Here is a 19,256-nt window from a genome sequence, read left to right as displayed (position 1 = left end):
TTCTTTAAAATAATGAATGGTTTCTGTTTTCCTGAATGTACTTTTCTTTTTTTTAAGATTGTCTCCTTGTCTTTGATGTCTACAGAACCGATTTGGGATAACCTCTAGTTTTTAATCTACTTTAGATATTGATGAGTTCTTTCCAGTAATCTGGTTCTGTTGGGCAATTTCTCCTTTCTCTAGTAAGCCCCCCTACTGTAATCAAGTTAATTGTGTTTTTAGGGTGGGCACTGCAGGCAACTTCAGTGTGTAGATTTAGATCCATAAATGTAACATTATTTGTTGCTGACAGGTGGGCGAATGTCAAATTGTAGGGGTTGGCATTGATGTAATTTAAGAATTCTAGTTTGGCAGGTACATTTCCTGATCAAAAAGTGAGCAGGTCAGCCACGTACCTGCCCTACCAACAAACATCTGGTGCCAGAAGACATGCTAGATGCCTTGATCTCAACCTCTAAATCCGGATGTTATAACCAACAATTATGGATAATGGTTTACATATGATTAAGTTTTTATAATTTTTTTTTTAATTGTTTATTTAAAATTTTCTTTAACATAAAAAGTAAACCTGAATCTTTCCATTTTTGACACTGAGATCTGAGCCTCACATTTCACAGATACTTCCTGTGTGTCTTATAAAAATAATTTGCAATAAATTCATTATTAAAGTCAGGATTACGGTAAAAGATAACAACCCTGTTTTAAAGCTGAGGACAAAAAAACAGTATCTGCAGTACCAGCAGTATTATTTTTGTTTACCCCACCCCACCATCTGCACAATAAATTTAGTGTGGTTCAGACCAAAGACTTCCAAAGAAATTGGAGGGACTGTCCAGGAATTAAAGTTAATGGGGCCGATGTATCGAACCCTGTCTACCGTAATTCTGGCAAACTTTTGAAAAGTGGGTGGAGAAGTGGGTGTGGATATCCTCTATACACCAGTATATCAGCATACGCCATTTGATAAATCTTGTACACATTAAGGAAATGCCCACTCCAGAAAATGTATTTAAAAAATTTCTTCATGATATATCAGCCTCAATGTCTGATCAGTGAGAGGCCCCTAAAATAGTGACAGTCACAGCATCCTCACAATAGTGACAAGCATAACATTTTTAGCTGGCTGAGATTTAGAACGATTTTTCCTCTCCCTCCATGAAAATCCATACCATCGTGAAGACTATAAAATTATTATAGATTGTGTATACATTTCTGTGGTCATATGTCATAGTTTTATTTGGCATGAGGTTTATAGGCAGCCTTATCAGCAATTGAAAAGTTGACATAATTCATTCTGGCACACACAGAAAAATAAAAAGTAGAATTCCTCCATCATAGTCTTCTGATTTTATTTAAAATGATTCACTCTTTTCAAAAGTTTCTAATTTTTTTTTCTTTCTTTTGCAGAATCAAAAATAACAAAAGTAATACAATAATAATTACAATAGGTACATGTAAAAATAAAATTAAGCACAATTTAATTAATATTTCACAAATTAAATTTATTAATTTAACACAATATTGAATGAGAGGAGAAAACTGTACATATCTGTGGGTATAACATGCTATTTTTGTACAATACGGCTGAAATATTCACTGTTACTTGAGCTGTAAAAAAAAGAATAGAAAAAAAAATCCCTGTGTATTTTTCTTAAGAAAAAGATGCAAAGTCAGTCACAAGTTACTTATTCTAGCAGCAGTGTGAGTTCATTTATTTTTTTTCCATTTAGGGGGATTAGTGAATTGAGCGATCTTATTTTTTTATTTTAGATTTTAAAATTGTAATTTAAATTTTGAGGCTAAAAATAATTTTGAGGCCCGATCTGATAACTAGGACCTATTCCATGAACATGTTCTAATTTTGTGAAACCCCCATTAAAGGAAATCTACCACCAGGTTAAATTGTAAACCAAGCACACTGACATACTGGTGTGCAGCCCCTCATTCTTCTTTTAGTTTCTTATGTCCTTGTATTACGAAAAAAAGGCTTTAAAAATTATGCAAATTAGTCTGCGGGGCTCTAGGCGCAGTTATGGAGCCCCTCGGGCTCATTTGTACAATTTGTAAAGCCTCATTTTTTTAAAAACAAGAAGCTACAAAAAGAGTAGAACCTGCCAGGGGGGCACACACCAGCATGTAAGTGTGCTTGGGTTACAATCCTTGGTCCTGGTGGTAAATTTCTTTTAAGCATATAAGTTAAATTCAAAAGCATTCTCTAGAAATTCCACCTGATAGAATGAGGTTTAATGCATTCATTTAGCTTTCACATGTACTTGTATGTTTCAGATTAAGTTTTTGTTGACACTGTGTAAAGAGATACTAGTTTATTAGGAATTATTCCCTAAACAGCTGATGAACAGAAAAGAACTGAAGTATAAAAAGAAAGTATATAAAGAAAAGAAGTATAAAATTGACAACAGAAGGATGTGAGCAAAATTGCTGCTGGAAGATGTTACTAGCTCAAACCCACCTGAACAGAAACAATATTAGGCCTCATGTACATGAACTTGTGGTTAACTCATGACCTCATTGGGCAGTATTGGGCTTTGTCAAGTAGGGGTGAAGACCGACCAGACTGCCCACACTGCAAATTATAGAGTAGGTCATATTCCTCCCTGTCTTTGAGGCCCAGGCAGTCATTTTCTATTTCTATTTCTATCGGTGCTGCGTTTAAAGAAAATTTAATAGAAGTAGTGGCCCAAGACAGCTGTTTATTCATTCCTATGTGTAAGTTGATAGTAGCAGCAGGACTGTGAAAAATTGATTCATGCAGAAGTGTTTTTACACTACTTGCCTGAGATCTGTGCATTCACAGTACCTTTCTTCTGTTCTTAGTGGTTGCTGTGGTATTCAAGTCTGACACAGCTTTTACTCTAGGCTAGAGCTATATTAAATGGAGAGAGCTAATTGAATGGCATTTTTAGGATAACCTGCAGTACCCAAAGTCCAGCTACTATCCTGTAATATAAATTCATTTTTACAGTCCTGGTGCTACTTATAATATACCTACGGATATTATTTAACACCTCTCTAGAGCACTAATCCAATACTGTCTCCAGTTTGCATGATCAAAACTATAGATTCCCTTTTAAAGGGTTTGCAGACTGAAGCATTTATCATTTATTGACTACAAAGATGAAAAAGCTGTGATCTTTCAGGTGGTGGAATAGGGGAGTGAAGAGCCCTGTTGTGGTGATGAATTGGGGTCCTAGTGGTCAAGCCCCTCACTTCTATCTACTATTTATCATGTATCCATGGTAGAGGTTATAAATACGTCAGGCTGGAAAACCTTTTTTAAAGGGAATCTGTCAAGCACATATATCACCCCAAACTGAAGTTCCAACCTCATTTTCTGTAGTGATTTGCTCTGCATGGTGTTATTGAAATAAATCAGTGAATTTAAAATGAACCCCCTCCCCCCACTCTACATTGTAATCCTGTGAATTTAGGAAGCCGGATGTTCCTGAGCTGTCCAGATTCTCCTGCAATTCCCCCTGCACACACCTCCTGGTAAGCTGCAGCACAGAAAGGGATAATAATTATACGGTATGTGAAAGGGGGTGTGTTTACAAGAGAACAGAGGACGAAGGGGGTGTTGCAGCCTGACTCAGATCAGCTCAGGAACACCCGGCTGACTCAATTCACAGGATTAAAATGCAGTAAGGGGGGGGGGGGGTAATTTTTTTATTTCCCAGAAGCCACGGATTAATTTCAATATCATCATGCAGAGCAACTCACAACAAAAATGATGCAATACCTTTGGTTGGGGGGGAGAAGCTAGATGTGCCTGACAGGCTCCCTCTGAAGCCTGCCCTAAAGAAGTATGAAAATTATTCTCTACTGTATGCTATTGATTAATCTGTTTGCCCTTCCTCTTCCTTATCTGAAATGGAGTTTGCACCGTTTTTGCAAGACAAGAAATATGAGAAATAGTATTATGGTTTCAAAAATGGGATTCTGATTTATTTAACTGGCAAAAAAAAAAGTTTTGTAAGATGTTATTGACACTTGACATCCATGTGTTTGGTCTTAACAAATTCAACTATATAAAAAAAAAGCAAAAAAAAAAACACCATTATCTACATATTTATAACTAACACTTTGATAAGGCACTGCACAACATTTTGTACACACGCCATCCTGCACATATCATCTACCAAGGCTTTGCTATCTTAAGAATATTTACCTAAACAAAATGTAAAAGAATCCGTTATTACAAATTTACACACAAAAAAATCTTTCTGTACATGATTGTCGCAGTGATGTACATATTTCTATCTTAAATTACAGTATACATTACGTTAGACCAGAGGTAGGCAACCTGTCGATTACCTGATGTGGGCAACACCAGTCCCAAAAACATCATCTGGGACCAATAGCTTTACGACGGCTGGAGATCCTAGATTGCCTACATCTACTTTAGACTCGTTTTTTGCATCCCACAGTCATTTCTGAGTCACAAAGATGAGTCTTTGGCGCCATCTTTATTTTACTATATCTCTTTACGTCAAGCTGAAGCGTCCATCCATAAATAAGATGTAGAAACTTTCTAGGGCACTATACTAAGAGACTTTAGCATAGCTGTTAAATGTGCAGTAAAACCTGCCATTCCGCAGTCGACTTTCCTTAGGTGGAAATCACGAAGCCTGTAAAGGTTTAGCAAAGTCTTGTATTCCATTTTCTTCACAGGTATGAACCTTTTGTTTTGCCTGTGGAACTTTAACATAGTCTAGTGTTTTTTTTCATTTGATATGTATTTTTTTTCTTTAAAGTCCTATTGCTTAAATTATCAGCAGTGTATGAAACAGAAGATAAGCGCTTCCGGTTGAAATTCCACCTCAGCAATGTTGCGCAGGGACACCGGAACATCTGTTTCATGTAACCCATCAGCGGGGTTTATTTGTATTTGGAAACAAAGTGCTGTTTTCCTGCTACAAGTATTCAAGTTCCAATGCGTGGTGCAGTGCCATTAAATCCGAGTGGCTTGTTATTCTCCAGAATGGCATCGAATGCTGAAACAAAAACAATAACAGAATTTCATTTATTTTTTTTGAATAAAAGATTTTGCTCAAAATGTTGTTTTTTACTAGGCTCATCCGTAATTATATTGGCAGATGGCCTGAGCCAAAATATGACTGTAATGGCAGGACATAAACAAGGACAATGAGACCTGGCACTGAGCCCCTCCCCCCAATCTGTCCTTGTCTGCTTATTGGGTTCCCCCTATTCACTCATGAGTAAAGTGTGAACATTAGAGATGAGCGAGTATACGCGTCCAAGTGAAGGACAGTGAAAAATACAATTAAAACAGTGAACACAGTGAACACAGGATCATTTAAGTGAAGAACACATTGAAAGAACACAGTGAAGAACACATTGTAGATGTTCCGAACATCTGCTAACTTATTGGAAGACATGCACGCCGAACAGTGTTCTTCACAATAGTATGTATAGTAAGAACATTATGTGTGAAGAACACATTGCAGATGCATGGAAACATCTGCAATGTGTTCTTCACACATATTGTTTTTCATATACTACTGTGAAGATCACCGTTCAGCGCACATGTCTTCCGATAAGTTAGCAGATGTACGGAATATCTAGAATGTGTTCTTCACTGTGTTTTTTCAATGTGTTCTTTCAGTGAGACATCTGTAATGTGTTCTTCTTTAGTGTTCTTTCAATGTGTTCTTTCAGTGAAAAATGCTCGAGTCTCCGATTGACTTCAATGGGGTTCGTTATTCGATACGAGCACTCGAGCATCTGGAAAAATTCGACCCGAGTAACGAGCACTCGAGCATTTTAGTGCTCGCTCATCTCTATTGAACATGTAAAGAGACAGACAGACAAAAAACAATAAGGCAGAGTAGACACATCGAGTTGGCAACAGCGGGAAAATAACAAGGACCAAATTGCAAACCAATTAGAAAAGTACAAAATACAAGCAAGAGATCAGATACCAAGAGACGAAGCAAGAGAAAGAGCTAGTGTGAACACGGCTTGACAGCAGTTTGACCAGCAAGGAGTGAAGGCTAGCTGGACACTTATAGGGAGAATAGGCCCTGCTGCAATTGAAGGGAGCAAGCAATTACAGGTCCACAGCCCTCACTCTTTCATGGCAGAAGCAGAGTGCAGAGGCAGGGATGTAGCCTACATCAGGTCAGCCAGCCACTAGAGCCCAGTTCAGACTGCCAGATGACATAAAACTCAGCACAGACTGAGGAAGAAGCAGGGGCAGACGTGACAATGACGTAAACCACTATTACATAAACCAAGAAATTTAATGAATTTCTGTCAATTACTGTCCCTTGAGAAATTTACTTATGAATAGTGTACCCCTAAGTCTGGGAAATAGAAAAAAACTTCTGTCTGCTCTGAAGCTCTAATCTCAAGCTCTACTCTAAAGCTCTGCTCTGAAGCTCTCCAGCTCTGCTCTGAAGCTCTGCTCTTAAGCCTCTCAATGTTTTTAATATTAGGAAAATAGGAAACATCTACTAATCCACTGCTAAATGCTGTAATGTTTTTGCACAAGTGACCCCCAACAAAGATTTATTTTGCATTTTGTTGGAACATTCTACCATTTACAACTTAGTCACCTTACCTTTTTGGCTCCTTGTTCTTCTTCTACACCATCTCCAACTACAACATAGACAACTTTTCTTCCAAACCTTTGAACTATCCTTTCAAAGCAGCTTTCTTTACCTGTGTTTAAAAATGTAAAGATATGAGTGGAATATGTGTTTATATGTGAGTCAGTACTTAAAAATTTATTTTTTAATAGTTAAAGCTTTATTTATCACCAAATACATTCCAAATAGTTTAGTAAAATGTCATCAACAAGTCAAAATAAATAGTTTATCTTTTTTATGTCCTTTTTCTTTTGCTCTGCCTTATCAAACAGTCACTGTACCCTGGTTTAATAAAATATGATCTTCCTCATTCTCCAAAATAATTTTTTAGTAACTTAATATCTCTGTTTGCTATGAATTAAAGAAAAATGAGAAATATCAAACACAATTTGCTTTTTTTAAAAAAAAAAAAAAATTCAATGTTAAAGATGACTCGGTGTCTTAATAAATCATATTTTTTTAAATCTACATTCCAGGCGTTTGTCTTTACTTTAGGGATTATACAATCCTTTTGTGAGCATTATGTGATCTAAGCTAAAGTTAGGATATTTTTAGCATGATTATAACAGAAAATAGAAAAATATTTAGTCCAGAAACAACACATTCTATGTTGGTTAACGTGCAGTGTAAATATTGGCGTGAAAATTTTTTGCCACACTCACCTATTTTAGTAGCACTATAGATATTTTCAACTGGAAAGACAACTCCTAATCCATATAGCAAGACCTTTGCTAGTGCTGGTATAAGTTGAGTAGTTGTGACGAGTATATTTACACAGTTAGACCTGTAACACAAAAATACATGAATAAGTAAGTGATATGTAATTTTTTTTATTTTAAAATTTAACTAAAGTACATTTTTAACTTGGTTGTAAATTTGTGGCAAAAAAAAATTACCTGGAGTGAATTAATGTGAGGGCTTTCAGTGCAAGTGTTAACCATGAGTCTGTCAAAGCTTCAATCTCGGCCCTAAGCTGTAACCAGGCTTCCCTCTTTGCAGGGCCAAGCAAACCTACAATATAATGAAGAATGTTGTTTACGCAACATTAAAATTGTTTCTCAATTTTTTGGCAATGAATTCATTATTTTAATATTTTTTTCTCTTTATTTTATAAAAAATATTATATTAATAATAATTTAATGATATATTTTAAAAAATTAACAATTAAGAACAGAAAGAACAAAACTCTTACAGCAATTTTCTTAGTACGGAGTTACATAATTTATATTGTTTGGCTTTTAAAAAAATATTCTTTTTTTCTTCACTGATTTCTGGTCTCCATAATTCAACAGGAAACTTATTTTTTTTACTTCCTTTGGATAAAACCGGTCCCTGTCATATGTCACACAGGTGCAAGGCTCGTTAGTATCACAGAGGGTAAACAGAGCTGTGTGGTCCAGTATCAATCTGCAGGAAGTACAAAATTAAGCTTCCTGTTGACTGACAGTAAGCAGAGATATAGAAAACACTGAAGAATTGATACAAAAAGTATATCAGAAATTCTTTAAAGTTTTCATTTAACAACCTCTTTAAATCCATTTGGACTGTCATGCAATCAGATACATGTACCTACCTCCGACATTATTTTTATAGGTGTTGAAGATTTCTTTTACTCTTCTATAACGAAAAGCCAATTTTCTCATCCAGTCTACACCACCACGGACTCCTGTTGCAAGGCAAAGGTTTGCACTGGTCGCAGCTGCTGGAAAACCATCTGTCCCAAAGTTGTACGTGCTATGATAATGGAAAGAGAAACTCAGTTAAGATGAGGTAGAAAATCTTTGTACAGCAATTTGTACAACATTGAACATGTGTATTTTTTTGGAACTTTAGCAAATAAGAAACTTTATAGATTTGATGCTTATTGGTGACTTTATTTCCAAGCTATTTAAAGAGACAATTTTAAGAGTCAAAAAGTTGTAAAAATCGAAAACATATCAGATTGTGAGACACATTTACTAAAAACTAGGTGCAGTTTGCCTGTGTTGTGTGGAGAGGGCAGCAGATTCATGAATTGTGGTTCTCGTTTTGCATGAATGTGGCGCCCTCTGCAATGCCTCAACAGAGTGGAACATTTTTTTTGGTGCACCTTTAACATGAGCCATGCAACACACTTTCTATCCTTCAGAAAAAAAACTGGAATCTTAATGGTTGCACTGGTAATGTAGAGAACTTTCAATAGTTTTATGGCTTAAGCAATGAACTTATGTTGTTTGCCATATCTGTACATATATTTGCAACTTTTTGCAACCTAATAGATTAGGACATCATTAATTAGGAACACTAACTTTATACCCTATTATGGTGATATTTTTTTTTTCCCAGAGCATGACTTGAAATAATTCCAAAACCTTACCTCAAATCTTGTCCGTTGTCATCTGATGATACATCATCTATATGAACTTGGTCACATTCCTACAAGAGGACAAAAAATCATGAGCTTTTACTACGTCTGCCACTTAACTCGACAATTAATATCTCAATCTTAAAACGTTATGTCATGTCTTTTAAAGCCATAGGTGGTGGCCTTGTAAAATATCCACTTTATGTTTTAAGTGCCTTCCAAAAAGTTAGCTGTCATTACTTTTTACTGACCTCGAGCTCATTCCGAATATTTACTAAGCTGCTAAGAACAATTAGTATGTGCACTTCATAACGGTCTTCTTACTCTTTAAGGTACGTTAAATATTGCACTGTTTAAAGCTGACACAGCCAGTACTTAGCTTAACTGAAACCAGACATTTTCAGTAATGTAACATGCTACAAAAATTAAACCCGATGGAAACCGCCAATGAAATTATGACCTCTGATTGCTGTTGAGCCACACACTAACACAGCCTGGGGCCAATGTTTCTGAACAGTGTACACCAAAAAATCTGTTACTAGTTTTCCATTTATTTGAGACTTGTGAGTTTTATTTATTTTGCCTTGGTTAAAGAGAAAAAAAATAAGAGTGTTCAGATTCTGAAAATATGAAATCTGAAAGGAGCAGATTAGACTTTTTAAAAGTTTTTTTTAAAGTTTCAAGGTATCTGCTTCTTGTGCTACTTATACAAAAGAGCCTTGTTACTGAAGTAGCATGCGATTTACAGAAAGAGAAACTTACTGGACAAAAATTCTCTGTACATTTTACTAAAATTCAGATCCAATAGAAGTATACAACACATTCATTAAAATGTTTATTTACAAATCCTCAGCCAATGATCTTGTATTACAAAGATGTATATTTAGGCAGGGTCTTGTGCTCTCATGCCATTGTAGAATGACTGACAATAAAACCTCATGTTGACATTCCACATATAGGAAACCAAGGAATGCCTAGCATCCAGGCATGCCGAGAGAGCCAACATTTGCAAATGACACACACAGTTCTCATATATCACAACGACTTCGAGAAAAGAAATGTTACATATTGAACAAGGTTTAATATAACTACTCTTAATTGTTGATTGCTTTTGATTATTAAAATATGTAAAAAAACAAGAAACTTGGTTCACAAAGTAAAAAAATTGAGTGTTCGTGCACTATATATTCACTCCTTCCCAAAATTCAACATAAGGAAGCTTACACTATAATAGAACAATAGTGATTACAATTGGTAATAACATGGTTGCTTTGGTCAAAATAGGAATGCTAGATAGTGAATACACATCCAAAAAATTGTCCCATAACTTTTTGTTTATAACATTAGACAGATAAAATGTTTTAGACAATAGGACCTAGCCTGCACTTGTCAGGGCTCTCCATTTAGAATAGGGTAACGTAAACGAAAAAGATGAACGGAAAGTGTTGCGTTTATCTTTTGTTCCTCATATACTTCAATGAAGGTTACCGTACCTTTGTTTAATAGCAGGTGAAAAAACTGACTGATATGCTATTTTTTCCCCTATTTTAAAGAACGCTCCAGTCAAAGCAGATTCATTGATCAGGGCAAGAAGGGAGGAGCATGAAAATAAGTCATGCTCCCCCCTTCAGGCCCTGCATCCAACATGTTAACTTATCCTGATGTGACAATGCTACAGCAAAAGTTCTAAAGTAAAAGAAGTAGCTGGAAAATTGATTACTCCCAATCCAAAATTTTAATGGAAAGACAAGATCGACCATTATCATTCCTGTTTTCTGTGTCTTTTTGAACTTGTCCACGAAGATGTTACCAATAAAGTGGGGGGTGATGTTATGTCTACTGGGACTGTCGCACAAACCATCACCAGTAGAAGGTAAAATTGTGATATTTGCTATAGTACGCTCTCTCTCCTTTACATACCGGTACATATTTCATGTAATTTTTTTCTCAAGATATAGATATTATTCATTTGAGATGTAGAACAATCCCATTAACTCAAATTATTATAAATATGGGCCCAAAACAAAAGACAGTCACCAGTTGTCCAATTTTTGAGAAACCCTCATTGTGAGCTATCAGCCGTGACAGTAACCCTTAGCTCATGCTTAACACACTGTTATTCTCTTATCCATCAATGCAGAATAAATATTTAATGTGCAGTTGATTTGCCTTCTTTGTATAATAACTATCACTCTATAACCTGGTGTTTGACATCTTTCCAGATACAGTGAGTCCAGAATTGAGCGTTTCCTAAAAGTAGCATAAAATGTGTACAAATATTGAATCAAAATGTGCACATAAAATACACAGTTTGAATATTGCTCGATAGATTTTACAAGGAGATATTGTGCATTACCAACGCCTTCTGAATATTTGGCTTTTTTCAAGTAGATTTTTTAGATAGGAGGAGGGAGTTTGGAGTCGAAGAAAAACTCAAACCAGCTGTTCTGTAACAGAATTAAACAGTGACCCTCAACCTCACTTTTAAAACATCTATTTTCCAGCCACCCTTCTCTCAGCGAGCAGCAAGACCCAAGGAGGAAAAGACTTTGACCCCACAACCTTTTACTCCTCTCCTGAGGTCAACTGTTCTAGATAAGCGAAAAAAAGGATTATGAGGCCTCGGATGAGAAGGCTAAAAGAAAAATGTAAATAAAATACTTGCAGAAGTGTACAAAGAGTTCAGAAATGTTCTATTCAACATTTTTTTAGGCAGTTTAGCTCTCGAATATTAAACTCTCATTTGGACTTCATTGGAATAGCTACAATATCAGAAAAGAGAAGGTTTCATTTGTGATTATGTATAATAGGGGGAGATCAATGATGAAAATATTCATATATATATATATATATATATATATATATATATATTTCCAAATTCATTCACACAGAAAGCTTTGCAATGGACATTGCAAGGAGGATGCAATCTACCATAAGTAAAGAATCTTATGGAATCTTTACTTATTTACTTGTTAGGAAATAAATCACTCTGGTCCAGGAGACATCTGTAGAAGCATTTGGTGGCCTCCAGACATCTTTGTATACTGCCATGTTATACCCCATTTCTCCTGTAGTGGCCACTATTAAATCATAGATTTCACATGTATGCAACTGTCTCTAGTTAACCCCTTTGAGGGAGGAAAGGGTTGTAAATAGCGGTTTTATGTAGTAAGAACGTACAGGAAAACTGAGGTTATTGGAAGTACATTTCCTAAAAGTGGAATTTTCCTTAGAACCTCAAAAATATTGTATTTTACTCAAGTTTAACCTGCATACTCATATTTTTCACTGTTGGTGACTCTGATAGCAGCTGATATATACATATATATATATATATATATATATATATATATATATATATGCAGTCTGGTGACCCCTTTAAGACATATAAACTAGAAAGGAAACATTGGATTGCCTAGATTCCACAAAGATAAAACTGGTCATTACTTTACAATTAGGTGATGATTTCTTGGTATGTCATTAACTTTGTGACTGCTGATGAGATCTTTACAAAGGTGTTACTTGTCAGATATCCTTCAGCCAGTATACAAATGCCTAAATTGTCCTTGAGGATAACTCGACACATATTTACCTTTAACTACTGCATGACCTCCTTATCTTTTAGCTGATAATGGATCTATTATGCAAATTTCCTTATTTGCTTCCTATTGTGAAGGGACTGCCACTTGTGTTTGCTCACAGCCAGATAGTAAAGGGCTCTGATTGTCAACAGCTTGCAGCCTTCAATTAATGGACGGCTCATTGAGACTTGATTAAATGTTTAGGGAAATAGCTACAGGGGGCTAATCTTCATTTGATCATAGCATGTCATTGCTGACTCGCTGACAGGGTACAGATTAGGTTAAATTCACCCTGTCTGTGGTGCATTGTCAAGGTATCCACTGGGAAAATCTACCCAGGTGTACTCCAATCAGCCTGTGGATTTTAACAGACAAAATGGCTACCTTTTTGGAATTCATTTTTGTTTACCTCTAACCACATTTTACTGTGACACCTTTAAATGACCTGCATATCCAAAGTGGGAGAATTATCAATCAGTACAATGAATGTACATAAGCCTAAGTATAAGCTATTTTTTAAAGGCATTGTCTATTTAATCATAATTATCCCCGAACCTCAGGATATGGGATGAATATATGACTGCAGGCATCTCACAAGCTCACAAGTCCCTGTATACAACTGTACTGTACACAATTCTTGAAGTTCCATAGAAGTCAATTAAGTTCTATGCAATGCTCAGTAGTGGATTATAATATAGGCAGTTTGGGCATAAGCTCAGAGCTCAAGCCTTCTAGGGCGCCCATGGACACCCAAACCACACACCAAGTTTTAGACTGAGAAGGACCTTCACCCATGAAATTCTTGGATATCTGTTCCTGCTCTCAATACACATGTATAACAGCAATTTCAGAGACTTTGAAGGTCCAAAGGTCCTGACACGCAGATTGAAAGCAGGCAGAAGTGACACATCCTCAATTCACCAAGAATCTTGGTTTTAGTAGCATATGTAGGTAGTGAATTACAGACTTGTAGGGTAATAATATTCACACAGCTCAGGAACCATGGCAGTTAATCTGCCTCTGGTCATGCTGTGCTCCATTGACTTATATAGGACTTCTGGTCAGTTACTTGAAAGTGTAAATTGGATAAAGAGGACTTGCAATCTCTGGTTCTGCAGATTGTTAGGGGTCTAACAGCCGAGACTCCCATGGCATCACTATATATATATATATATATATATATATATATATATATATAGCGCACACAGATTATGCAGCGATGCACAGAGTTTGCCAAATCAGTCCCTGTCCCCAATGGGGCTCACAATCTAATCAATTTACCAGTATGCTTTGGAGTGTGGGAGGAAACTGGAGGACCTGGAGGAAACCCATGCTAACATAGAAAGAACATACAAACTCCTTGAAGATGTTGACCCAGGGACTTGAACCCAGGTCCCCAGCGTTGCAAGGATGTAATGCTAACCACTAAACCACTGTGAATATATATCATTAATGACACAATCCCTTTAAGTCTCCATTGCATTAATAAAAAATAGCATTTTTCTCTAAAGTGACAGATCACTGTAAACACTGTAAACAATAAAGGTATGTCTTGAAAGGTTACTAAATTGTGGAGTGATTTTTGGAGACACCCTTTAATACAAATGTAATCAGAGGCGCATACTTATTGGAAATGATTCATAGGTAACATGTTTATTCATCAATAATATTAACTATATTTTACATCATTTTGATTTCAGTTTGTCTTATAATTTATACTAATTTCTGTAGCAAAGTTTTGCAAATCTAAGGGAAACTATGCCCCATCCTACTATCTCCCACCCAAAAAAAAAAAAAAAAACTTCCAAAACACTTGGATAAATTGCTAAGTAACTACCACTGTCTCTCCTATGGTCTTTATCTTCAGAACACATGCATTAGCATGTGATTGGTTAATATTGAGGGTGGGCCAATCACAAGCTATAATCATTTCCCCAAGGGTAATAATCCCTTTCCTTCAGCAAAGAAATATTGGCCTCAACAACTCCAGCTTAGATAAATATCTTATCCTTGGAGATCCTTTTCCAACCCACTACAGACAAAGGATTTTGTGTTGATTTCTTTCTTTATTTTACTCCGGCTTTAGGGTGTGATTATGAATGTTGACCTAGAGAGGGACAAATTCCAACAATGATTGTGTGTTAAGGTGAAAATATAACACCATTTATGATGTAAAAACAAGTTCTATGAACAGGGCTTAACAGCGATACAATCCTCTAAGTGTGATTATTATGGCAAAAATAACACACTTCCACGTTTACTCAGTATTCCCAGTTTATCGTGAGAAAACTAACACCGTCCTCAAGCTTAATTGTTTCAATGCCTTATTCTGCAGAGTAAAGCAGAAAGAAAATTCCCTCTAGAAGCTGCAATTTACGTTTTCTTTTTACATCAGCGAGCCCATTGAGACTAGCTGGACATGGGCCAGCATACAGGAAATGATCAGTGCATTCTCTGTTCTCTTCATATCTGTCATTAGGCAATTACTTCAACTCCTTCCTTGTCCGTGTTGAATAATAAAGATCCCTGCCCTGGCTGTATCTGTGAGAACCTGCAAAACGTTCAGACTTCTGTTTTCAAAATGTTTGTTTGCCGTCTGACAGGAGGAGGAAATCAAAATATTCTTAATCTTAATTTAGCAAATCACTATATGCACAACTATGTTTAAATAAGGCAATATATATATTAACTGCTTTACAGCTTGTACTGGAGGTCTTTAGTCTAAGCAAGGGCTACCTCCCGATGTTTGTATTATCAAAATCTAATTCCAATTTTCTCATACCACAGTTACCTAGGAAGTTAGACTTGGCATTGGAGACTAAAAGTAGGTGTGGTATCAGCCACACGCGTAAAATAAATGTACCATAAAGTGTAGCCTGATAATCAGAAGGTCTGGCTAAACATATAGTTTTCAACTAAATTTTTTTTCAGCCTTAAGAAGCATATATACCCCTATTAGTGTTATATTTTACATTCCTGCCATTCTAATGAGTGGGAGATGCTTCAGCGGTTCTCTTCTTGGACTCAAAGGAAGGGTCTTGAACCCTTTTAATGATGCTAAGCATATGGACAGGGATTTCCTTCACAAGGCACTATAGATGGTGGTGGCAAATCCATTGTTTCAGTAAATCTATTATTTTAGTTTCTCTATTCCACATTCTCCATGTATTTAATATCCAAACAAATACCAGATGCTGACTGCATCATACAGTTTTAGGCTACATTCACACGGACGTATAAAAACGGCCGTATACGTACCGTTTTTTTACAGGTTACATACGGCCACATTCATTTCAATGGACAATACGTTCAACCATTTATATTGCCGTTTTTGACACTGGAGTGTACGTACCGTATACTGGCCGTATAAAAATATAGAGCATGTCCTATTTTCTCCCGTATTTCAGTTCTGTATGCCCTAAAAGTCTATGGGCATGTATAAAATACGGGTTAAATACGTGCTGCATACGGATGAAAAACGTCACGTATTTATACAGAAATACAGCCTGTAGATACAGGACTGGAGAAATACATGTCCGTGTGAATGCAGCCTTAACCTGTATTGAAGCATTTTTCCCTCTTGGGTCACACCTACTTGCTCAAAAATGGTTAGCTCTTGAAAGAAGGGTCCTCACTTTGAATAATAGATGTTCCCACTTCCCTTCCTGCACTTCACATATATCAGGAGGCTTCGGGCCTCTGATGAATCCAATGGACGGCTGAATATGCTTAGGCAACAGCTAATGAGTAGATATGGGATCGTGGGGGAATTCTACATACCGGCCCATTCCAACACCAGGCTTGTACCCCTTCACCCTCATCTGGCCCACTTGGCATGGAGAATGTGTACATATGGATATAATTGCACCAATAATTGCAATTATTTTAGTGTCTATGCAGAAGCCCTGATAAGTAACCCCCAGAATCTCAATAAATTTACTATAATTTAGATGTGTCTGTTCAAGTCTCATTTGATTTGTAATTTTGTTGATGCTGCTTACAAACAAAATGTCTGAGGTCGAATTTGTTTTGTAATAAAAAAGTTATTTCTACTGATAGCAACTGAAAAAAATGAAGGTTAAAAAAAGGAAATTGAAAAATGATTCACAAGAGACTGGAAACAAATTTGGTATTCAAGATGAAATTCAGAATGCTCTAATTTGGACAGCTAAACTGGATTATGGTTTTCAGTTCAAGTCAATTAAATCCTTTGATCAGGAATGATTGTCTTTAGCCCATCATTACTTTTTCTGCCATTGGGAATGAATGCATGTGAATAAGAGGTGTCCTTAGTTCACAGGATTTCAGCACTAACAGTTGGCAGAGCCTGTCACACCTTGCCTTGAGTGTACTTTGTGACCCCATCATTTTCTCTACTTTCCCACCACAATTACTGAGGAAAGAAAGGTACAGATTACCTGTGGATCCAACACAGGATACAGAGAACAAAGACGTCTTCAAACAGTCAGCATTTTGTTTGACAATCCAAGGAGGAACAGATAGGGAACAAGTTTCTATTCAGTTGAAGTCACAGAAAAGACTTCAAAAATGTTTTTTTTAATTTTAGTTTTCAAAAAAACAACAACAACCCTATATAAACATATTTATTATATTGATATTTTGCCCCTTATTGTGTTTTGGATGTGTTAATGGTAAAAGTGATTATGCAGTAGAAACCAATAAATACATTTTCAGCACTGCTTAGTGTAAAATTAGTATAAATTGAGTTGCGAATAAGACATTTGGCATAAAAACTAAAAAAAATCACACAAAGGACATTATACAGCAGACCAACAATATACTCATCATACCAAACATCCTTTGGTATCTAGACCAATATACCTATAGATCAATAAATCACAAGTTTGCATAGCTGTGAACAATGATTTTATTCCCTTCTAATTAATCAATCACCTTAGTCAAGATCACATGGACCGTATCTATTAAATGTAGATTACATGCTACCAGTAAATTGAAAAGAAATAGGATATACAACCACCTTAACATACAACCATCACCATAAATGCATTGCCAAGGCTCAACCCAATTCGATAGGCAACAAAAATATATAATCAAATACAATAAACTGCAATACAAACAGATTGGTTAGAATTTATTAAGACTGGTGTTTTTCCTCCATCTGTAGAGGCCATCTGGAAACGGCCTCTTAGTAAATCTGAAAGCGTGCTCCACCACCGGTAGATTGAATTCTCTCTAGGTTTTACCAGTTTAGACCTCGTCAAACCATGTGTAGATTTCAACTGTGGTCTCCACCAGTTCTCAGTTTTTTTTACCCTATTGAAAAAACAACGGGCCAGGGCATTCATGTCCTATTCTCCCCCACTTCCTTCCAAATTGACATGTTGGGCAGAAATCCAACAAAACTGTTAAAAATTGGGCTTTTTACTTATCCTGTTCACCATAAAAAGGCATGGTAAATGCCCTATATCAGTGGTGGCAAACCTATGGCACTGGTGCCGAAGGTGGCACTCGGAGCCCTTTCTGTGGGCACCCAGGCAATCACCCGAGAGGACTCCAGGTATCTTCGTGCAGTCCCAGACAGCCCAGGACTTGCTGTGCATAGAGCTATTGTAAAATGACAGCTCTACCCGGGACTACTGGAGGAGTGGGAAGGTGTTGTGACTGAGCAGGGAGTATAAATCACAAGTAAAATTTCTGTGTTGGCACTTTGTGATAAATACGTGGGTCTTGGTTGTAGTTTGGGCACTCGGTCTCTAAAAGGTTCGCCATCACTGCCCTATATTGTGTGAGCCTCAAGTAGCTGAGCATACATATCTTGTAAATACAGAGTAGTAAGCTGTGTCCAGACTACTATGGCAAGTGGCCAACCTGATCCTTCCATCTCTAAAATCATCAGTAAAGTTTTGCTGGTCCCATCAGTTTACTCTTATTTGTACAGGCCCCTTAAATACATGTTAAATGGATATAGGCTTTGGGGGTCTTGTCTTTTGCTGACAGCAACATCTATATGACTATTCAAAAAATCATGATAAAATAGCGGCCAAAAATAAATGCTTAATATTAGCTGCAATGTTGAATGGCTTCTGTAAAATATCTAAAATAGGGGAAAGAGTATATTTTACTTTGACTCAATAGTCAAAACCCTGGAAAACCAAGACTGCAGAAAAAGTCATGAACACCTTATAGGATTTTACGGTTTCTACAACAACAAACAAACCCAACACATTTCAAAAGCTCCACATAAGTCTTTTCACAGAAGAAAAACCCTCCATTTCAACAGGTTGTAGCAGAGGGTGTGGCGTTTAATTGTTATGTCAGCACCTCATCTTTACTTTGCTGTTCTTATCTTATCTCTTCACTTAACCTACTGCCATGGGGTCATTAAAATACTTTGCAAGTTCACAGAAATGTCTAATGCTGCCACTGAGTACAGACAAGCAGTTTTTTCAATCCTTTTTTTTTTTACGGTTTCATGAGAAACATTTAAAAAATGAAAAATATTTGAAAAATATGCTAAGAAAAAAAACTGCCATACGCAATGAAACATTTTATAAAACAGACCAAAATAGTACATGAAGAAGAAAATTGACAAGTGAAAAAAAAGATATGGTGACAGAAATCTGTGAAAAGTTCCTTCAAATATGGATCGGAACTTATTTACAAAAGTTTGGTTTAGGGTTTACAAAGATTGAACCACACAAATACACTAAACCAACTATT

The 19,256-nt window shown here is 36.3% G+C and overlaps 1 protein-coding gene across 8 annotated transcripts in view; it reads right to left on the bottom strand.

Annotated features, from left to right (window-relative positions):
• Positions 1-1,449: 1,449 nt before the first annotated feature.
• Positions 1,450-19,256, bottom strand: part of EYA1 (EYA transcriptional coactivator and phosphatase 1) — a 70,735-nt gene continuing 52,928 nt past the window's right edge. For all 8 annotated transcript variants that reach the window (XM_072151731.1, XM_072151738.1, XM_072151730.1 and 5 more), the window contains 6 exons: positions 8,986-9,044; positions 8,203-8,363; positions 7,526-7,640; positions 7,292-7,413; positions 6,602-6,702; positions 1,450-5,012 (listed from right to left, as the gene is read on the bottom strand). In XM_072151731.1, coding sequence (XP_072007832.1) covers positions 4,932-5,012; positions 6,602-6,702; positions 7,292-7,413; positions 7,526-7,640; positions 8,203-8,363; positions 8,986-9,044 — 639 coding nt within the window. In that variant the 3' untranslated portion in view covers positions 1,450-4,931. The remainder of the gene's footprint in view (positions 5,013-6,601; positions 6,703-7,291; positions 7,414-7,525; positions 7,641-8,202; positions 8,364-8,985; positions 9,045-19,256) is intronic.

The sequence above is a fragment of the Engystomops pustulosus genome, chromosome 5, assembly GCF_040894005.1.
Source record: "Engystomops pustulosus chromosome 5, aEngPut4.maternal, whole genome shotgun sequence".
NCBI lineage: Eukaryota > Metazoa > Chordata > Amphibia > Anura > Leptodactylidae > Engystomops > Engystomops pustulosus.
The sequence above is the reverse complement of the archived record's forward strand: the minus strand, read 5'-3'. Positions and strand labels throughout refer to the sequence as shown.